The sequence below is a fragment of the Thalassophryne amazonica genome, chromosome 8 (assembly GCF_902500255.1).
Source record: "Thalassophryne amazonica chromosome 8, fThaAma1.1, whole genome shotgun sequence".
In the NCBI taxonomy this organism is placed as follows: Eukaryota; Metazoa; Chordata; class Actinopteri; order Batrachoidiformes; family Batrachoididae; genus Thalassophryne; species Thalassophryne amazonica.
This window is the reverse complement of record NC_047110.1, coordinates 66,498,615-66,521,648: the sequence shown is the minus strand read 5'-3', so window position 1 is coordinate 66,521,648 and position 23,034 is coordinate 66,498,615. Positions and strand designations below refer to the sequence as shown.

At 41.1% G+C, this 23,034-nt stretch overlaps 1 protein-coding gene across 2 annotated transcripts in view; it reads right to left on the bottom strand.

The window, feature by feature from the left end:
- slco3a1 (solute carrier organic anion transporter family, member 3A1) overlaps positions 1-23,034 on the bottom strand; it is a 102,150-nt gene that overhangs the window by 17,619 nt on the left and 61,497 nt on the right. Inside the window, exons 3-4 of one of the 2 annotated variants that reach the window (XM_034176539.1) lie at positions 5,077-5,175; positions 4,730-5,002 (exon numbers count right to left, since the gene is read on the bottom strand). In XM_034176539.1, coding sequence (XP_034032430.1) covers positions 4,730-5,002; positions 5,077-5,175 — 372 coding nt within the window. The remainder of the gene's footprint in view (positions 1-4,729; positions 5,003-5,076; positions 5,176-23,034) is intronic. The other variant, XM_034176540.1, reaches the window with a different exon arrangement.

The window sequence follows — 23,034 nt, the reverse complement described above, 5'->3', positions numbered from 1 at the left end:
ATGATTAGTGCACAGGTGTGCCTTAGACTGCCCACAATAAAAGGCCACTCTGAAAGGTGCAGTTGTATCACACAGCACAATGCCACAGATGTCACAAGATTTGAGGGAGCGTGCAATTGGCATGCTGACAGCAGGAATGTCAACCAGAGCTGTTGCTCGTGTATTGAATGCTCATTTCTCTACCAAAAGCCGTCTCCAAAGGCGTTTCAGAGAATTTGGCAGTACATCCAACCAGCCTCACAACCGCAGACCACACCAGCCCAGGACCTCCACATCCAGCATGTTCACCTCCAAGATCGTCTGAGACCAGCCACTCGGACAGCTGCTGAAACAATCGGTTTGCATAACCAAAGAATTTCTGCACAAACTGTCAGAAACCGTCTCAGGGAAGCTCATCTGCATGCTCGTCGTCCTCATCGGGGTCTCGACCTGACTCCAGTTCATCGTCGTAACTGACTTGAGTGGGCAAATGCTCACATTCGCTGGAGTTTGGCACGTTGGAGAGTTGTTCTCTTCACGGATGAATCCCGGTTCACACTGTCCAGGGCAGATGGCAGACAGTGTGTGTGGCGTCGTGTGGGTGAGCGGTTTTCTGATGTCAGTGTTGTGGATCGAGTGGTGGCAGTGGGGTTATGGTATGGGAAGGTGTCTGTTATGGACGAAGAACACAGGTGCATTTTATTGATGGCATTTTGAATGCACAGAGATACTGTGACAAGATCCTGAGGCCCATTGTTGTGCCATACATCCAAGAACATCACCTCATGTTGCAGCAGGATAATTCACGGCCCCATGTTGCAAGGATCTGTACACAATTCTTGGAAGCTGAAAATGTCCCAGTTCTTGCATGGCCGGCATACTCACCGGACATGTCACCCATTGAGCATGTTTGGGATGCTCTGGACCGGCGTATACGACAGCGTGTACCAGTTGAGGAAAAAGTTTTAGATCTTTGAGTTCATCTCATACAAAATGGGAGCAAAACCAAAAGTGTTGCGTTTATATTTTTGTTGAGTGTATGTCACATAACATGGATTAATTCATCCCACTTGTGTTGCATTGCAGTTAGAGTGCAGTTTGGTTCCATACGTTTGGTACCATTGCACTCTGCACATGTGCGCACACACGTGCTCGTGCGCACACACACACATGCGCGCACACACACACACACCAAATCCACTGCGTTGTCTGGAGGCTATTAGCGGGAAGTTGGAATGAAAAGCTGGACTAATTTCTGACGTGATTTTTTTTTTTTTGCTGCACTGAGGATGTACACAGTCTTTTTTTGGTAGTACACGCACGCACAAGCGCCGACCCAGTTGCGTGTGTGTGTGTGCGTGCACGCGTGCGGGGTGGACAACGCCACAATGATTTAATTGACCTAAATGACGCTGCTAATTCTTGTAACACACACACATACACACACACCCAAAATCCATTCTGCTGTAAGCCACCTGGATGCATGAAGAGCTGTTCAGATGAAAAGATGACGTGATTTTTGGCTGGACCGAGGAACGACAAAGTCTTTTTTTTTCACGAAAGTCCAAAGTCAGTGCACAGCTGGAATATACCATTCTACTCTGCATAGCCTCGTTGAATGGTATGTTCCAGCTTTCACCTCATGAAATATTTGTACCATTGAACTGAAACATTCATTATTTGTATACAATCTTATTTGATAAATTTCTAAGAGTTTAACCCGAATTATTTTCATTTTCAAATCTGCTCCCTCAAAGTTGAAATCTAGATGAAAAAGGGCACGAATTCAAGACTTTGGACACAGCTATATGTCCAAAAAAATCCGCCAGTATGTCTAATTAACAATCGACAAGACTTGTGACTACTGCAAAAGTCCAGTGGCTCACAAAACACAATCGCATTCTAACCACATTTGCATGAATGTTAACTCATGTCTAGGTGTGAAAATGACTTTATAGCCAGTTACATCTATAAGAAAGGTACTGACAGGTGTTTTGACTCACATGTGGAGCTCAGCACAATGGCTGGGGAGGCAGAGCACTGATAATCAAAACCCTCAAGGCTGCAGTCTTAATTAGACGTACAGATGTGGGGAAATGACTGATTTCCAAATTTGGATGGATATTCTGCATTGTTTTTCATTATTTCTTTGGTCATTAAATTTTTCTTTTGTACTATTATAGGAGAAAAACTGATTTCTCATAGCGTTGACAGTATTGCACAAACCATGTCATAGCTCCCCTGACACTGGTGTACCACCTACTCAGAAGATAAAGTGATTAGTCTGTAAGTGTACCCATCTGTGATTGCATTGGTCTCTATTAGGGATGTCCCAATCCAATCACGTGATCGGAAATCGGGCCCGATCACGTGGTTTCAGACTTGATCGAAATCGGACGTTACATCCCGATCAGGAATCCGATATAGATTTTATCCTCATTATTTTGATCAGTGCTATTTCAGGCTCATTATTGCAGATTAATGGGCCTTTCGTGTGCTGGAAGTGTCAGAGGCGTGAGATGCATTGCTTTTTAGAGGCGTCAGAAGCGTTGCTTTAGCTCGGCTTTCGATGTGACGCTTCTGACAGGAGCACGTATTGCCGCTTGTCGGCAGGCTGATGCGGTCAAAGTTCAACCCAATCTTTTTTTTTTTTTTTAATTGAACAAAAGAAAAAAACAAGTTCAACCGGACAGAGGTGGGGGGAGTTACGGGCGCAAAGTTTCTTTCGCAGAACTGCTGTTTGTGTGTTTACACGCTCAGCCTGACGCCTCGATGGAATGACAAGGATGATGGACACTTTCCCACCGAAACTCTTGCTCAGTCATCCCTGCTTGCGCAGCAGGACCCGGTGCTGACCAAGTCCTCAGGACGACGATCTGTCATCTGATTAACAAAAAGAAAAAACTAATTGTCCTGCGATCGTTTGTCTGCAAAACGGAGCGAGAGATGGTGTGCGCACAAGCAATGTGCAAACTCATCACATTTAGGAGCCATTTAGGAGCGCATCTTCATTCACGTTCACTGCACTGCTCTGAACTTGTTGAACACTGATAAAGCATCAGAGGGGTACACTGAGGACTGTCAGGATGCAAATGTAAGTTTTTTTTTTTCCTTTTACTTTTCAAGTTGACTTTTGAACTTTCGACGCTCTGAGCTGTGACGTAGCTTTGCGCTGTCCAATAGGAATGACGCGTCGGGCCAAAACACGGAAGACTAGTGGCAGAAACCACTGATCTGTACAAATGGTAAATGGACTGCATTTATAAAGCGCTTTTCCATCTGCATAAGACGCTCAAAGCGCTTTACAATTATGCCTCACATTCACCCTGATGTCAGGGTGCTGCCATACAAGGCGCTCACTACACACCGGGAGCAACAGGGGATTAAAGACCTTGCCCAAGGGACCTTAGTGATTTTCCAGTCAGGCAGGGATTTGAACCACAGATCAGTGCAGAAACCACGTGTCCGAAGAAAAATCCTTGGAAATGTTTTTTGTTGTTGTTGTTTGTTACCTCAAAATTTCTGATTACTGTTTAAAAAAGTTTAGAACACGTAATTAAAATAGCTAAAATCAATAAATGGTTCTTTAAAAACCTTTCATCTATAAATTAAAACCACCTGTTATTTCAGATTAGATAATTTCTTGTTTAACATAAGGAACCTTTGACATTTATTTTTAGACAAATAAAATAACATGGAAATTTGAACATTTTTTAAGTCTGGTAGATTATTACTTGATTGTTCAAGCTACCTCAAGTGCACTGTTTAAGTGATAAATAATAAAATAAGGTGATTAAAATGAAATTATTATATATTTAGCATTTGCTCATTCAGTTTTTTAAAGTATCGTTTTGGGACTTGGTATCGGCAGATACTCAAAATCAGATGGCTCGGAATCGGATCGGGGCCAAAAAAAACCTGATCGGGACATCCGTAGTCTCTATGCAACTGCTTGTAAGTATCAGTGTTAGAAAAATATCTAAAGACCCACCAAGTACATCAAGCCAATAGAGGGAAAGAAATAATTTGATTTTGTTAATGACTGTTCAGCAATCAAGGTCAGAGGTCAAGGTCAAATTTCCAGCCCCATACTAACATATAGGAAAATGGACAATTTTATGACAATGAGTTCAGATATTTTAACATTTACTAATATTACTGTTTCAAAGCCTGTGCATTCCTGATGCTTTGAAATATGGGTGTGGCATCACTGCGCTTTTTAATCCAAGTTTATTGCAAGATTACATTTAAAAAAAGTGTTTTCTAAAATTCTTTATTCCTGCAAAACAGGAGGTGAACTTTTGGAGGAATCCTGAAAAACAGCAAAACACGGTTTACTGAGAGAGTGAATACAGACTGCAGTGATTTACTGTTTTCCTGTGTAAATTACTACATTGTTACTGCTACTACTATTACTCATCCAGCCACCCATTTTCTGAAACTTGTTATTCCAGTCAATGGTCATGGGGGAGGTGGAGCCTATCCCAGCGGTCACTGGGCGAGAGGTGGTGTACACCCCGAACAGGATGCCAATCCATCACCGGGCTGACACATGTAGACGGAAACAATCATATGCACACACTGACAACTGCAGCAAATTTATTTATTATATTATTATATAATAATAAGATGGATATGCTTCATGAATAACTGTAGTATTTATTTGTGTAAAAAAATGACTTCAAAAAAACACCCACAGAAAGTGAATTTCTACAGCAAAAATATTCTACAGTTTCTGTTACACGCTCACCCCTGAGTTGCTGACAGCAGGTGGCGCTGGTGGCAGGCTCATAGTTGCACATAGCCCCGTTGCTGGGCTTTGGAGTCTCACAGTCTGCACTGAGAGACGGAGGAAGCATGACCTGCTCGCTCTCTGTCTCATCCTCTCTGTCCCTTGTTGGCAGGGACTGAGGGAAGCCAAACATTAAGAGAGCAGAGAAAAAGAGTAAGGCACCGCACAGCAGGAAGCCTGCCCACCAGGCGCCGATCCATCGAGGGTCATCGGGAGTGATGCCCAGCTGACCTGTGGACAGGAACAGCACAGAAGTCAGTAAGCTACATATTAAAAATAATGCAACACTTTAACATTCAACTCACTGGTACCAATGAAGATAGCGTCCACGTAGAACTTCGTGCAGAGGGATCCAAGGATAAATCCACAAGCAGGTCCGAACACCAGCGTTGAAAACAGGATTCCTGCATTAAAAAAAAAAAAAAATTAGAAGTGCTCATTAGGATTACGTGGGTCGGCCTCATCATCCCAGCAGTATAACACTGAATAAACACTGTGCACTGGAGGATTTCTGCTCTTGTGGATATTTAAATATATACATATACATACATATACATACATACATACATACATATTATTCAGATCCCATTGTCTTATGTACAATTTGTACATGTTCAATCAAGCCCCTCTATTTTGTCACTTGATAATTTCACAGGACTACAATGGAAATAAGTGTTTATGCTTTATTGTGTTATCCGTGTATCATTGTTATACATATTCACCTCTGTAAGTTTATATTGATGATGCAGAATAAACTCAGTCAATCATAAAGTATATTTTACTTACGTTTTAATGGCGTCTGCAGGAGGGTGTGCGCATACATGAGCTTTTGACAAGAGCCGAAGTTAGCTTTGAGTTAGCGGAAGTTAGCGTGCTCGCTGATGTCCGCTAGATGTCTTGTAAATCACTCCAGAGGTGTTATCAGGTTATGAAAACAGCGTTTTCAGTTTTAGACGTGTTTATTACTCACTAGCGTTTACATAATATATTACAAAGAGGTTATATTTACACACAAACGAAGTGCAGTTAGCAGCTAGCTAGACCAGCCAGTGACATCATCATACTAACATCTACAAAATGTGTTGTAAATCACTCCAGAGGTGTTATCATGTGCCAAAAGCAGTGTTTTCAGTTTTAGAAGTGTTTATTTCTCACTATCTTATACATAATATATTCGCCCTATTGACGTATCCCATAAACCCTTGGGTGCCAGAGAGTCGCTGCAGTCAAACAACATATAGAGAATCAACACGATGACAGTTGTAAATTAATATTATACTACAAAAATGTATTTTTTTATGCTTTTCGTCACGTCAATAAGAGACTGCTGCATGATACTCTGAAAACTTGCTAAAACAATTATAACAAATAATCTGTGTCTGTTACGTTTAATCTGCGTGGAATTTAATAAACGCAAACAGAATTTCAGACATTTATATATATTCGTCTCGAACAAAGAGGACAAACAGTGTTGTAAAGTACAATAATCAAGACGTTAAAGAGCAAACTTCACTTTCCCCCAGAACGACATGATCAGGAAGCGAGCGTAGCTCACAGCAGCTCCCATTGAAAATAACGGAGAGACAACCTGTGATTCTCACATGTTTACATAAAACAAACAATAACAACGTCTATAAACCCAGAGAATATATTCATAAGAGTTTTAGGCACAATATAAAATTTTTTTATGTTGCGATGTTAATGGTGTTGTCCTGCAGCGATTAAAGTGCAGCGTCATCAAAGCATCTCAATGCAGTTCTCAATGTTACTGAGATCTCACAGTGCGGCGACCTCTCCGAGGTTTTGCGGGATTTGAAACATCAATAGGGCAAATGAGAAACATGTCATATTTACACATAAATGAACCGGTTTTGGAGCGCTAGAGAGACCAGCCAATGACATCACGGTGCCACTCTACTTTGATTGGCTGTCACTCCTGCCCCTGAAAAAAAACAAAACATGGATCTGCATGGTTCATAGTGTAAACATAGGAACAGAATGTGACTTTTTAACCTCTTAAAATAGGTCAAGGTTAGCCATCTTTGAACTTGTCCAAGGTCTGTGTCCCAAGAATGTTCCCTGTCAATTTGTAGACTCTGGTATTAATATGACTGGAGTTATGCTGAGCATGGACAGACGGACACAAAGCCTTCGCAATACCCACGGACCATATTTGGCAGCCTCGGGTAAAAATAAAAATACAACTTTGTTGGAATCAGTCGTTCCAGCGCTGTTAGGACAGTGAAAAGCGCAGACAGATAAGGAAGATGCAAAGTAAACCAGTTCTCCCTGATTTCTGTGTGCTGTGATGTACGTATTATTAGACTGAATATGGAGCGTTAAATTAGAAGCGGCGTGCACCGACACAGTGGATTCGTTGCAGTGATCGAAGAGAGCACAAAGGCATCCTTAATGATGTTCCTGCACCGGTTGGCCCGCTGCTTGCAACAAGTCGTCTCCAGTGAGTCTGATAGATATTCCACTTAATGAACAAGTGTGAAAAGTGTGACTCAGCTTTCTGTCTGTGCTCGTGCAGCGGGTGACGGCACAGACTGCCTCCTGAATCAGCCACCCACATGTGGGGAAAAAAAGACAAACCCACATTCACAAAAAATTTCACTCATTCACATTGGCAGCTTAAGACTCATACTGTGCAAAAATGTTTGAATTGACCTTTTAAAGCTAAATATGTCTGGATTGTGTCGTGTGTCACAGAAAGATGCATTCAGCATGAAGAAGCATCACTCTGCCTCATTTTGTCCAAGTGGCAACCACCGTTGCTGAAAAATTAAGACAATGTGGAAGTGCCAGAACGTGCAATTCCTTGAATAACAGATTCATGCTGGCTCCAAAAGAAAGTTATTCCCCAAAGAAGCAAGTCCTGTGTGGGCTTAGGGGCCTGTTCTTCCTTATCGCTGGATTCCAGCGCATGAGACAGATGACAGTCTGTGTTACCCCCCGGAAGAGATGACAGTCCAATGGAGGTTACTTCCCCAGCCAAAACCAGAATCCATTTACAGTTGGTTGGACTGAGATAATGCCAATTAAGTGTCTTGTCCAACAAAGGCACGTAGCATGAGCGGAAATCAAAAACCAGGTCTGCATACTGGCAGGCCAGCTCCTTATTCACTACTCTACATGGACGCACACGTTAAATTGACCAACTTTTACAACCGACGTCAACATGTTTACACCCTGGTACCAAAAATGGTTTTGGTCTCTACAGGTAGTTTCCCTGTTCATGACCATTGTGCCATTTTTATATAATTCACCCATTTAAGCTATTTTAAGCCATAAAGTTATGATGGATTAGGGGCGTGGTTGCTTTGAGTGACAGCAAATGTACCAGCAGGTTCAGGGCCTAGTAGATGCTGCTAGGTGCTGTGGACTATGCAGCTAATTGGACAAAAGGTACATCTAAGAAGTCTGTGTTCCAGTATTTCAGTTAAGTGAAATTTTTGTATTAGTTAATTTGTGTGTTACCACTGTTAGTGCTAATTAGCAGGTACTGATAGCTTGGTGGGTTACATCGAGATGGTGCCATGATTACTACTGGTGGTTGGCTCTCACTGAGGTACTGTATCACTTCCTGTTCCGGAGCACAGCGGTGTTTTGCTGTATCTGTTAGCTGTTTGATCTGCGCAGTTAGATTGATCTAGTTACCTAGATAACGATTTGCTTCACAGTGTAATCTTCACGTGCCTTAACTAAAGCACTCCCTCTGCTGAATCACCTCTAAATTATTTACACATTATTCACTTTGTGTGTTTTTAGGACTCCGCTAGCTTAGCACAGCTACTAGCTCTTAGCCGGTTTAGCATGGCGGCTTCTCCTGTCTCTCCCGCACTTTTCTGCTCTGGGTGTGAAATGTTTAGTTATTCCTCGGCCTCCTTTAGCAGTAATGGTACTTGTAATAAGTGTAGCTTATTCGTAGCTTTGGAGGCCAGGCTGGGCAAATTGGAGACTCGGCTCCGCACCATGGAAAATTCTACAGCTAGCCAGGCCCCTGTAGTCGGTGAGGACCAAGGTAGCTTAGCCGCCGTTAGTTTCCCTCTGGCAGATCCCGAGCAGCCGGGAAAGCAGGACGACTGGGTGACTGTGAGGAGGAAGCGTAGCCCTAAACAGAAGCCCCGTGTACACCGCCAACCCGTTCACATTTCTAACCGTTTTTCCCCACTCGGCGACACACCCGCCGAGGATCAAACTCTGGTTATTGGCGACTCTGTTTTGAGAAATGTGAAGTTAGCGACACCAGAAACCATAGTCAATTGTCTTCTGGGGGCCAGAGCAGGCGACATTGAAGGAAATTTGAAACTGCTGGCTAAGGCTAAGCGTAAATTTGGTAAGATTGTAATTCACGTCGGCAGTAATGACACCCGGTTACGCCAATCGGAGGTCACTAAAATTAACATTGAATCGGTGTGTAACTTTGCAAAAACAATGTCGGACTCTGTAGTTTTCTCTGGGCCCCTCCCCAATCGGACCGGGAGTGACATGTTTAGCCGCATGTTCTCCTTGAATTGCTGGCTGTCTGAGTGGTGTCCAAAAACATGAGGTGGGCTTCATAGATAATTGGCAAAGCTTCTGGGGAAAACCTGGTCTTGTTAGGAGAGACGGCATCCATCCCACTTTGGATGGAGCAGCTCTCATTTCTAGAAATCTGGACAATTTTCTTAAATCCTCCAAACCATGACTATCCAGGGTTGGGACCAGGAAGCAGAGTTGTAGTCTTACACACCTCTCTGCTGCTTCTCTCCCCCTGCCATCCCCTCATTACCCCATCCCCGATCCCCGTAGAGACGGTGCCTGCTCCCAGACCACCAATAATCAGCAAAAATCTATTTAAGCATAAAAACTCAAAAAGAAAAAATAATATAGCACCTTCAACTGCACCACAGACTAAAACAGTTAAATGTGGTCTATTAAACATTAGGTCTCTCTCTTCTAAGACCCTGTTAGTAAATGATATAATAATTGATCAACATATTGATTTATTCTGCCTTACAGAAACCTGGTTACAGCAGGATGAATATGTTAGTTTAAATGAGTCAACACCCCCGAGTCACACTAACTGTCAGAATGCTCGTAGCACGGGCCGGGGCGGAGGATTAGCAGCAATCTTCCATTCCAGCTTATTAATTAATCAAAAACCCAGACAGAGCTTTACTTCATTTGAAAGCTTGACTCTTAGTCTTGTCCATCCAAATTGGAAGTCCCAAAAACCAGTTTTATTTGTTGTTATCTATCGTCCACCTGGTCGTTACTGTGAGTTTCTCTGTGAATTTTCAGACCTTTTGTCTGACTTAGTGCTTAGCTCAGATAAGATAATTATAGTGGGCGATTTTAACATCCACACAGATGCTGAGAATGACAGCCTCAACACTGCATTTAATCTATTATTAGACTCAATTGGCTTTGCTCAAAATGTAAATGAGTCCACCCACCACTTTAATCATATCTTAGATCTTGTTCTGACTTATGGTATGGAAATTGAAGACTTAACAGTATTCCCTGAAAACTCTCTTCTGTCTGATCATTTCTTAATAACATTTACATTTACTCTGATGGACTACCCAGCAGTGGGGAATAAGTTTCATTACACTAGAAGTCTTTCAGAAAGCGCTGTAACTAGGTTTAAGGATATGATTCCTTCTTTATGTTCTCTAATGCCATATACCAACACAGTGCAGAGTAGCTACCTAAACTCTGTAAGTGAGATAGAGTATCTCGTCAATAGTTTTACATCCTCATTGAAGACAACTTTGGATGCTGTAGCTCCTCTGAAAAAGAGAGCTTTAAATCAGAAGTGCCTGACTCTGTGGTATAACTCACAAACCCGCAGCTTAAAGCAGATAACCCGTAAGTTGGAGAGGAAATGGCATCTCACTAATTTAGAAGATCTTCACTTAGCCTGGAAAAAGTGTCTGTTGCTCTATAAAAAAGCCCTCCGTAAAGCTAGGACATCTTACTACTCATCACTAATTGAAGAAAATAAGAACAACCCCAGGTTTCTTTTCAGCACTGTAGCAAGGCTGACAAAGAGTCAGAGCTCTATTGAGCTGAGTATTCCTTTAAGTTTAACTAGTAATGACTTCATGACTTTCTTTGCTAATAAAATTTTAACTATTAGAGAAAAAATTACTCATAACCATCCCAAAAATGTATCGTTATCTTTGGCTGCTTTCAGTGATGCCGGTATTTGGTTAGACTCTTTCTCTCAGATTGTTCTGTCTGAGTTATTTTCATTAGTTACTTCATCCAAACCATCATGTCTATTAGACCCCATTCCTACCAGGCTGCTCAAGGAAGCCCTACCATTATTTAATGCTTCGATCTTAAATATGATCAATCTATCTTTATTAGTTGGCTATGTACCACAGGCTTTTAAGGTGGCAGTAATTAAACCATTATTTAAAAAGCCATCACTTGACCCAGCTATCTTAGCTAATTATAGGCCAATCTCCAACCTTCCTTTTCTCTCAAAAATTGTTGAAAGGGTAGTTGTAAAACAGCTAACTGATCATCTGCAGAGGGATGGTCTATTTGAAGAGTTTCAGTCAGGTTTTAGAATTCATCATAGTACAGAAACAGCATTAGTGAAGGTTACAAATGATCTTCTTATGGCCTCAGACAGTGGACTCATCTCTGTGCTTGTTCTGTTAGACCTCAGTGCTGCTTTTGATACTGTTGACCATAAAATTTTATTTCAGAGATTAGAGCATGCCATAGGTATTAAAGGCACTGCGCTGCGGTGGTTTGAATCATATTTATCTAATAGATTACAATTTGTTCATGTAAATGCGGAATCTTCTTCACAGACTAAGGTTAATTATGGAGTTCCACAAGGTTCTGTGCTAGGATCAATTTTATTCACTTTATACATGCTTCCCTTAGGCAGTATTATTAGACGGCATTGCTTAAATTTTCATTGTTACGCAGATGATACCCAGCTTTATCTATCCATGAAGCCAGAGGACACACACCAATTAGCTAAACTGCAGGATTGTCTTACAGACATAAAGACATGGATGACCTCTAATTTCCTGCTTTTAAACTCAGATAAAACTGAAGTTACTGTACTTGGCCCCACAAATCTTAGAAACATGGTGTCTAACCAGATCCTTACTCTGGATGGCATTACCCTGACCTCTAGTAATACTGTGAGAAATCTTGGAGTCATTTTTGATCAGGATATGTCATTCAAAGCGCATATTAAACAAATATGTAGGACTGCTTTTTTACATTTACGCAATATCTCTAAAATTAGAAAGGTCTTGTCTCAGAGTGATGCTGAAAAACTAATTCATGCATTTATTTCCTTTAGGCTGGACTATTGTAATTCATTATTATCAGGTTGTCCTAAAAGTTCCCTGAAAAGCCTTCAGTTAATTCAAAATGCTGCAGCTAGAGTACTAATGGGGACTAGAAGGAGAGAGCATATCTCACTCATATTGGCCTCTCTTCATTGGCTTCCTGTTAATTCTAGAATAGAATTTAAAATTCTTCTTCTTACTTCTAAGGTTTTGAATAATCAGGTCCCATCTTATCTTAGGGACCTCATAGTACCATATCACCCCAATAGAGCGCTTTGCTCTCAGACTGCAGGCTTACTTGTAGTTCCTAGGGTCTGTAAGAGTAGAATGGGAGGCAGAGCCTTCAGCTTTCAGGCTCCTCTCTTGTGGAACCAGCTCCCAATTCGGATCAGGGAGACAGACACCCTCTCTACTTTTAAGATTAGGCTTAAAACTTTCCTTTTTGCTAAAGCTTATAGTTAAGGCTGGATCAGGTGACCCTGAACCATCCCTTAGTTATGCTGCTATAGACTTAGACTGCTGGGGGGTTCCCATGATGCACTGTTTCTTTCTCTTTTTGCTCTGTATGCACCACTCTGCATTTAATCATTAGTGATTGATCTCTGCTCCCCTCCACAGCATGTCTTTTTCTTGGTTCTCTCCCTCAGACCCAACCAGTCCCAGCAGAAGACTTCCCCTCCCTGAGCCTGGTTCTGCTGGAGGTTTCTTCCTGTTAAAAGGGAGCTTTTCCTTCCCACGGTTTCCAAGTGCTTGCTCACAGGGGGTCGTTTTGACCGTTGGGGTATGGCCTTGCCTTACAATATAAAACGCCTTGGGGCAACTGTTTGTTGTGATTTGGTGCTATATAAATAAAATTGATGATGATGATGATTACTGATGCAATAAGTCAATCATAGATTTCAATACCTCCACCCAAGCTACCCGCTATAAAAACCATGGCAAATAACATGCATTAATCAAGCATCTGAATAAAGGTTCGCCTGTTAGCCTGAGCAGTTGAGTGAAATTTTAGTATTGTTAATTTGTGTGCCCTTTAGCCCTAATTAACAGGTATTGATAACTTGGTGGGGTACACCGAGATGGTGCTGTTAGATAAAAGTGTTTGTGTTATTTGTTTGGAAGTTCTGAGAAATATAAGTTAAGTTTTACTGTATCATCTGTCCAAGTTTCAGATACAGGGAGAGCTCCCCCTGTTGGTGAGAGCCAGTAACATTAGAAATGTGAGACTAAACCACACCTATGTTAACACCCACAAGGTATAAAAAGTGTTGTGAAAGGCCCCTAAATTGAGTCATACAAGATGGACACTGTCTGTGAGGGTCCCAGGCCTGGTTTCTAACGTGACCTTGAATAAACTCAAAATGAGGAATACAATGGTTTGGTTTTTGGTAAGGGGCAGAATTTTACATAAAAAGAACCAGGTAGAAATAACAGTGCCAAGACTACTGATGCAGTAGTCATAGATTTTAATACCTCCACCCAAGCTATCTCAATTTTGTTGAGGGAGTCTTCCCAAGGGATTAATAAAGTTCGATCTAATCTAATCACAGCTGCAATCATGTTCCTGGTGTTACTGGTGAGGATAGCAGGATTCTTGTTAGAGATTTTCCACTCCGTGCAGACTTCATGCAGTAATGTGCCAATATTTTTTACCAGTACGGACATCATTTAAAAACTCTGGTTTGCAGAACAAAGGTCTTCATTTTCTAGTCCGGATCAATGTGATGAGAGGTAATTGACACATCTGTCATTATTGCTGCTCGTTCGGCATTGTGTGAAATGATCCCATGGAGCCTTAGTAGGAGTTTGGAGAGATTTGTTGTGTTTCTGTGGTATTTTACTTGACCTTTAATCATCCTACAAACAGCAAGCGACTTATTTAGAACATCTCCAGCTTTGCAAAAGCCAAATTGTTTCCACACACCGGGCTTCAATAGTGGCTTGATAATTTTTTGTTTGCCGACTTCTCCTCTGCAGCCGCCATGCTATGTTTTGTTGTTTGCCGGCGCGTGGCGATTAAGTCACAGACAGGCACACTGAATCAAGTAACGTTTAACGTCTTTATCGTTAAAAGTGCTAATAAAACACATCCATATCAAATCTTCCGTGCTTAAATGCAATGCAGTATTTCCTAGTATCAGTACAATCGATTTATTACCTTTTAAAACAATATTAGATTGATATATGTTGTTCATAGATATGTTGATAGATGTAGTTGGATTGTAGGAATATAAATCGATACATTGATGTAGTAGATGAATCGTTACACCCCTAAAATTTACTACCCCTTCTTTTGGGCCTCTTTACACTGTGCTTTGTGTTACTGGATGTGGTGCTACTCCCCAGTGGTAAAAAAAAAAGGGGAGAGGCAGCACAAGCATGCTACAGGTGGGTAGTTATAAAGCTGAAAAATGTCCCTCTTCTTTTAAGTCATGGTAAGCAATACCACTGTAGGTTAATTCTAATTCATCATGGAAAATAATTGTCTACTTTAAACCAAAAAAAAAAATTTGTATGGTATTGCATGTGCTTCATAAAATTGAATCATTCCATAATTTAAAAAAGTATTGTCCTGTTATTCATTAGGTACAAGTTAAATTTGGACAAACTTTCTTGTTGACTAAGATGAAAAGGGAAACATTAACAAAAGCCTTCTGCGGTGGAATTGGGACTTTTTTGAAGAGGATAATTGAAACAGTAAATATGTTTGTGTTTTACAATCAAGTCATCCATGGCACAACAGAACTGCCTTTGGCAAGTACTTAGCACAAACATCGCTTGTGCACCTCCCTAGGGAGGTGTTCCAGACATGTCCTGCTGGGAGGAAATGCCGGGGAAGACAGAGGACTGGGTGGAGAAATTACAAACAGGAGATGGACACAAATGCAGACTCATGAGCTGAGGAATAGGAGTAATCAAAAAAGGCTTTATCTTGATTTCAGGCAGTGGTGCGAAACACAGTAAGACAGTCAACAATACAGACAGTCGTAAGGCAGAGGCGTGGTCCAAAAACAAGCACAGTTCAAAGACACGGTGAGACAGAGTTCAAAGGCTGAGGCAAAGGCAAGGTGAAAAAGGCAAAACAGGGTCATACATGGGTCGGCACCAGAACAAGGACTAAACAAGAGCGATAAAACAGGCTGGAACGAGGGCTGTGGCACAAGGCGTAAAGTACAACAAACTGGCAGTGACAAATATGACACACAAGGCTAAAATATACAGAGGGCAATCAGGGCGTGATGTGAGACAGGTGTGGGGAACATTCATGAAGAGGGCGTAGTCGGTACGGAGACAAGGGAAGACAGGCGACAAGAGAGTAGAGTGACAAGTGGCCGTGACAAACAAGAGCACAGTCAAAAAAGAATAAGTGATAGTAACCCCACCCAAAATCAAGAGTGAAGAATAAAATACCTAAAACAAAGATGAACAAAAACCAAAGGCCAAATAACATACCAAGATGAAACAAACAAAGAATGAAACTAAGAAACAAATGTAAGAACCAAAAAGAGAAACAAGAAAACAAAAGGCTAAGGACTAAACTAGAACAGAACTCACTATATGGCCAAAGTAAAACAAACAGCTAAGGCTGAGACTGAAAGTAGATCTAAAACAGAGGAGCGGATGCAGACAGGGGACAAAACCACGACACAGACCCGCACAGGGGAAAACCATGACAGCATCTCCACACTGGCCTGGGCACGCCGTGGGATCTCCTAGTCAGAGGTGGTTAATGTGGCCCAGGAAAGGGAAGTTTGGGTCCCCTGCTGGAGCTGTTGCCCCAGTGACCCCATCCCGGATAAGCAGTTAAAGATGTATGTATGCATACTACCTAGGTAGGCAACTGGTCCATCTCTAAAATGACTATCTGTTGCTACTAGGTGAAACGTGGGTGTCTCCATGGCCTTCTCACGCTTGGGTCATCAAATCTCGGGCAACTGCGTGCTGATTGAGGCCCAGTTATATGTCCAAATACTTTGGTTTTCTTGCAACAATATCGCATGAAATACCAAACACCTCTGTCAAGTGACCTGATAAATCCATAAACTCTTCCCAGGTGCCTCTTGACTTCAAAGCGAGGCCCCACAGACATGAATATCACTGCCAAGATAAGCGAATGTCTCTACGAGTTCACCCCTGTAACAGTGCAGAAAATGAAATAACAGTGTTTTCTCAAACCTCCAAGAGCTCTGCTGACAAAGTTAAAGATATATCGACACACACAGGAAAGAAACAGTGAAACTCTGTGGTTCAACTGCATTTTCAGAAAACACGCCTGCAGCCACAATGTAATGAGTGAATTTGCCTGCGGTATTTCAAATAAGGGCTGCGTCCCGTCTGTTTCAAATGTTTCCTTAGAAACTGACTGTTGTGTTCTCATAGCAACAATATCGCCAAATAGTTCATCTGCCGAAAACCTCACATGAGAAAATCAGTCAGTACCAATCACTGTCCAAGAGATGGAGGCTTAACAGAGGACAAATGTTTCCACTTCAAGACACGCTGGCTGCTTTATGATGTAACACACAGCAGGCCTTGTATATGGAAAGGGCGTGTAATCTACAAAGAACCATACCTCCTCCTCCTCCTCCTCATTCTACCGCTTCAGCACATGTACAAAAAAAGCACATGCTTTTAAATTGGTAACTTTGTCAGGAAATGCAGAAATGCAAACAAACTATAATGTAACCCCTCTAGCAGATTTTTGGAAGGGTTGCCTCAGAAACACTTAAAACCATGTTCCATCTGCAATCATCACCAAGAGTCTAAAGGCAGGTATTGATCGGTCATGTTGTTAAGTTCTATCTCTTCACTGATTACCAAAGACTGTTGGAGGATCATTGATTTGAATATTTGACAGAGCAAACTTATTAAATTTTCTATGGACACCCCCTCAACAACCCCCCCCCCCCCTCCAATATACACACCCTTAAAAACAAAAAAGCAAACTTTACCAGCAAAAAAAATGCAATTTTGTGATATACCAAATAAATAAAAGTACTTTCTAAAAAAAAGTTTGTGAAAAAAGAATTAAAAAAAAAATGAATATAAGCCTTTAAAATGCAAAGAAACTATTGAGTCGAACATTGGTTCATCATTCTCCACATCTGATCTGCTTCATGTTGAAGGAAGTGCATTTATGACATCACACACTGTTGGAGAAGGCTTTACAATTATCAAATGCTGTAGTTCACTACTCTTTGAATTACTGTGATACAAAGGCTAGATGTAAACAGGAAATGTATCAGGGGGTGGGTTATGCCAAATGAAGAAAAACCTGCCGTCTTCTTTTCATTTTGTGGGCATTGAGGAGTTCTGCATTCTCAGAATTTAGAGCACAATGCCAAAGATCTGCCAAACAGGAAGCAACATGCCCCTGTAGTATTTTCCATTGGTTATTAAAAGCATCTTACTGGTTGGTTACCTTATTGGTTACAGGAGAAGACATATGTTTTGAATATTGCTATAGCACAAACTTGGACGGCCAACAGGAACTCTGGAATTAACCTAATTGTACTTGCAACAGTGCCTGGAATGGAAAGTAGAGCACTCAAAACTACGGTTAAATGGAATTTACCATTGCACCTCAGAAAAAGACCCAAAGTAAAAGTGAAATATAATCAAACAGATCTGTTTGTATACTTAAGAAGCACACAGACGGGATGTTTGGCTGCTGCTTTATGTCTGCCTGGGAACCCCACCCCGCCCTGTGTTATATTTGGAGCTCCTCTGTTACGGAGTCACACGATCACTCCAAAGAGTGTTAGCTATAAAATTTGGATAGAAGGACAGCCAGAGTGGAGCCTCCCCCACCCCCAAGAACAATAACTCTCTGTAATACATGGCTTTTCTAAGCTACCTCGAAATCCCATTTCCTTTCCTGTAGTTCCGCTATGAGATAAGCGCAAAACAGATGTATTTGTTCAGGCTGTAGTTCACCCGAGCCTTTTTGTAGCCGGTAAATTATCCTCTCGGGGAACATATCTGATGTAATTCAATAACGGAGTACAACTGCAGTATTTTTGTCGCCTAATTTGTTTAGAGACCAATAAAACAGGCTGATAAATGTCGCCTACTGTCCATGAGGCAGATACTTCTCACACTGGAACCATGACTTACTGTATACAGGTCAAAGGAACTGAAAAAGAGTATTTTAAAAAGAATGGTAGCCTTTTTATGTTGTGTTTCCCGTACAGAACCTGTGTTTCACATGTGGAACAGTGTTGGCTTAGCTGTAAAGAGAAGCGCAGCCAACCCTTCTTCCATATTAGCAGTGTTGATCCATTTGAAAACCCAATGACTCAAGAGATACGAGGTCTCGAGGTCTGTCAAAGTAACGGTCCTTTTTATTTTTTTCAAAAACTATATGGATTTCATTCATATGTTTTTATGTCAGACATGCTTGAACCCTCGTGCGCAAGCGTGAGTTTTTCCACGCCTGTCGGTGATGTCATTCGCCTGTGAGCACGCCTTGGGAAGGAGTGGTCCCGCCCCCTCGTCGGATTTTCATTGTCTGGAAATGGCGGAATGAAAAGGACTTTTTTCCATCAGAATTTTTTCCAGAAGCTGTTAGAGACAGGCACCTGGAAACCATTCGAAAAATTTATCTGACTTTTGTTGAAACTTTTACGGGCTTCACAGAGAATAAGGTCTGTTAGTACAGCTTTAAGGACCCCTTTAAGGACGCTTGGTGCTCCACGCTCCGAGCTGCGACGACGCGGCACAAGCCACCGGACCATTTCTAAACGGATGGCTCTGTGGATATGAGACCGTCGTGTGCTCTTTCTCTGGTTATCACAAGAGCTGGACATCAGCCATTTCCCGTCAGATTTCACTTTTAACAAGAGATTTTGTCATGGAAAGCCGCGCGGAGGCTTCGCGCGTTACGACCGATTCGCTTTGGAAGCGAGAAAAAGAAACACCTCCGTTTCAGCGTGTCAGAGGACAAGTTTGGACATGTCCAGCTCTCCACAATTTCACTGATACTTACTGGACTGGCAAGCATTGAAAGCCGAGATACACTTGAAATCACCAGTTCTTACTGTGTAGAAAGACACAAAGGTAAAAAGTGCATGCCATAGTGTCATTCTGCTGCTCTCCTAAGATAAAATCTCTCTTTCTACAGGTCGAGCAGTGAAAAAGAAAACTAGGTAAAACTGAAGTAAAATGGCAAAGAGGACAACAGGAGCTGCTTTGCCACATCAAGTTTAAGCACTGATGCTGCACAGTGCTGCATCCACCACTCCATGGAACCAACTTGAGTCCTTAATGGCAACCAGTAGACATGGGCCGATAACTGGTTTCATGGCATACCGCAGTATGAAAAAGCCACGGTATCAAAACCACTAAAATTTTCCGTTATACCGTCCCTACGGTATGAGCGGGTTAGGAGAATTCTTGACAGGCAGAGCGGAGGCGGCCGCTGCCACACTTCCCCCGGTGCACACCTCTGTCTCTGTCTATTTAATTAATGATTAAGATCGTACTGTCTTATGTACAATTTGTACATGTTCAATAAAGCCCCTCTATCAATCAAAAATAATATTTATGTTTTAACAGCATCTGCAGGAGGCCTTGCGTGTGCATGAGCCGTTGACAAGAGTAGAAGTTGTGCAATTCAAAGAATATTTGTAGATCACCCTTTGTACATTTGCAGGTATTAATGAAATAATTTTAATGCCATAGGAACTTGGCGTAAGTTAGTATGCGTTAGCGTGTACGCTGATGTTCGCGAAATGTCTTATAAATCACTCCGGAGGTCTTATTAGGTTCAAAAAAGGCGTTTTCAGTTGTAGAAGTATTTATGTCTCGCTAGCTTTTACACAATATATGAGGAAGGCATTATTTCTAGCCAAAAACAAAGCACAGTTCACAGCTAGCGACACCAGGAAGTGATGTCACCAAGCTAACATCTGCTAAATGCTTTGTAAATCCTTCCAGATGTATCAGGTTACAAAAACAGCATTTTCAGTTTATAAGCATTTATTAGTTGCTAGCTTTCACATAATATATGAAAATGGTGTTATTGCTACCCAAAAACGAAGTGAAATTAGCAGCTAGTGACGTCATCACACTAACGTCCATGATATCATACCATAAAAATAGGAACAGAATGTGACTTTTTAACCTCTTAAAATAGGTCAATGTTAGCCATCTTTGAACTTGCACAAGGTCTGTGTCCCAAGACTGTTCCATACGAATATGAAGACTGACACTAAGAGGACTGGACTTGTGCCGAACACAGACAAATAGACGGATGCATGAAAAGCCTTCGCAATACCCATCGGCAATATTTGATGGACTTGGGTAATAAATTCATTAAGTATTATGCACATAATATTTTATTTTTGTTTTGGTTTTTTTTAGTAGTAATCACATGACAATGACGTGAATTTCAGAATTTGACGTAGGAGAGTTGCGCACAAGGTGGAACGGCTCTCTCACTGTCTGGCAGTAAACAAGTTATTTGTAATGAAATCAGACATTTTATTGAAATATATGCAGGGTTGGGCATTCTGACGAACATAACATTGGTCACATGCTTATGCATTTGCACAGTCCCTTTTCAGGCAGAATTTTGGGTACAGCAATAACAAAACCTTAAAGTCTGACTTCACATGAAGCCATTGAAGGATGGCCAACACTGGGATAATATGATCAAACTTTCTTCTGCTGGTTAGGACTCTAGCCGCAGCAATTTGGGAGATGATACATTTGAACTAGGAATCGATTTTGTCTTAATGTGAATCAGGCATCTCATTTTAAGTTTATAGAGGTTTAATGCTTCAATGAGATGTTGATGGAAAATATTCCACCATGTCTGGCTATGATGGTGGCAATGGTACTTACCACAAAAGTTAAACATTTTTTGAACTTTTGACGTTTAACCACAGTGAATAGGACAAACCGGATGCTGTTTTATTTTTAACAAGGAAGAAAGACAGACAGACAGAGTGAGAGCTGGATTATTTAAACACACTTGGTTTTTATAAGCATGAATAAACTGTTATATTACAGAGGAATTAATTTCCAACCTCAGAAAAACAACTGTATAAACTGCCATCAGAGCCAAGCGCTTCCTCTTAATTACTACTGTGCAGTGGTGGGGACACTTCCGATAATCCGATAACAGATAATTATCGAAGATAATGTTTTCATTATCGGATTATCTTTTTAGATAACTTTAAAACCATTATCGGACTAATTATCTTCCGGTAAATTGTCATCCGATAACTTTTAGACCGATAACATAGTAAACCAAGCTGAACAGTGGTAAACATTTTTAACATTTAAAATCAGTTGAGACCTACCTGTTAAAAGTTTCCTAAGAGATGTATAGTTCTACCCTCTGCAAACAGAAGAGAGCTGCTTTCAGGATAAACCACTCTATCCGTGCAGCAAAGGAGAACTGGTCTCACACACACAAAAAAAACAAAACAAAAAAAAAATCATTTTCTTTAACATCATACTGATATACTGGCAATATCACCCATGTCATCCAGAGGCATACATTTTTAACTTATGGTTCAAATTTTAACCAAACTAATTTTGGACAAGTTATTTAAATTACTGTCATGTCTGAAGTTTTCTAAAGTGAAAATATCAGATATATGTTTTAGTTTTAAAGTAATGTGCTAATTTTTAAGGTTTTGTGAGCACATGCTGTGCCCAGCAGTGCATTATGGATAGGATAGGGTAATCTCAGTACGTTCACGACAGGACAAATGCATTTCAGACACTCTTCAGGCTCCACGGACAGCAGCATTAAACTCTAGTGCCTAAAACTCTCGTGAATATATTCTCTGGGTTTATAGATGTTATTGTATTTACTCTCTACTGCCATCTACTGGCCAGTAGTGTTCATGGCAGTATTCGCCCTAAGTACTAAGCATCTGGGCACCAGTAGATGGCAGTGTTCTATTTATTTTGACCCCGGTTATATCAGATGGTTTTCAAATCAATTTTTTGGCTTTGCAAATGGATTTTTTTTTTTTTACAAACTAAGTTTAAAAACAAAACAACAACAACAAAATTTACAAGACAGCTCTGCGGTGTTTGCACATGCACAGTGTGAGCGGTTGGATGCTGTAGCTCTTCAGCAGCAGAATACACTCACGACGGCCGACCAGAATAATATCAAACAGGTTTGATTTTCATTCGACCATACGATCGGCGATCAGGAGGTGATCGTGAGATGTTGAAAGCAGCTTGTTACTCCATGTACACTACACGATGCAGGACGCACGATTAACCTGAAACGCGGTCCAAAAAATTCTCGCACGAATGAAAAATCATCTGAAAAAGGGCCAAAACTCGCACAGTGTAAAACCAACATTTATGTGTCAAGACAATATTGAGTGCACGTTTTACAACATCATAAAACATGTGCATGGCACTAATAAAATGAGCGCACATTCTCTCCACATGCAAAACATTTCGCGATGACACTTCCAGGGCTCCATAAAAATGCCTGTTTTTACAAATAAAAAATTGAATATTTTACAAAAGCACATTTATCTGTAAAAACCAACACACGACACATTAACGTGTTGGTTTACATAATGAATGACTGAACCAATCAGTGTTTAGCAGAGGCACTTTTACCCAGAATCCTTTGCGATCTGTCTCTGTTACAAAAACTCAGAATTAGTGCATTATTCAACATTAAAAGATATATGTTATATTTTAAATTTGTACAAATGAGCGAATTGCCATTAATGGAGTTATTCTATCAGTATTCACACAAAACCATAAGTCAGCATGTCTTTATTTTTCAAGACCTCCGCCTGACCAGAGCATTGTGATTGGTAGAGAGCTGGCTTTGTGGCTGCTCTCAGGGTGCTTCTGTGCTGTAGCCATGTAGCTTCCAGCAGGGGCAGCATGTTCAAACATAGAAGTGTGGGCTCATTGTTTGGGTTTTTTGTCGCTTTTGACGCTTCCAAAAGCGATCGT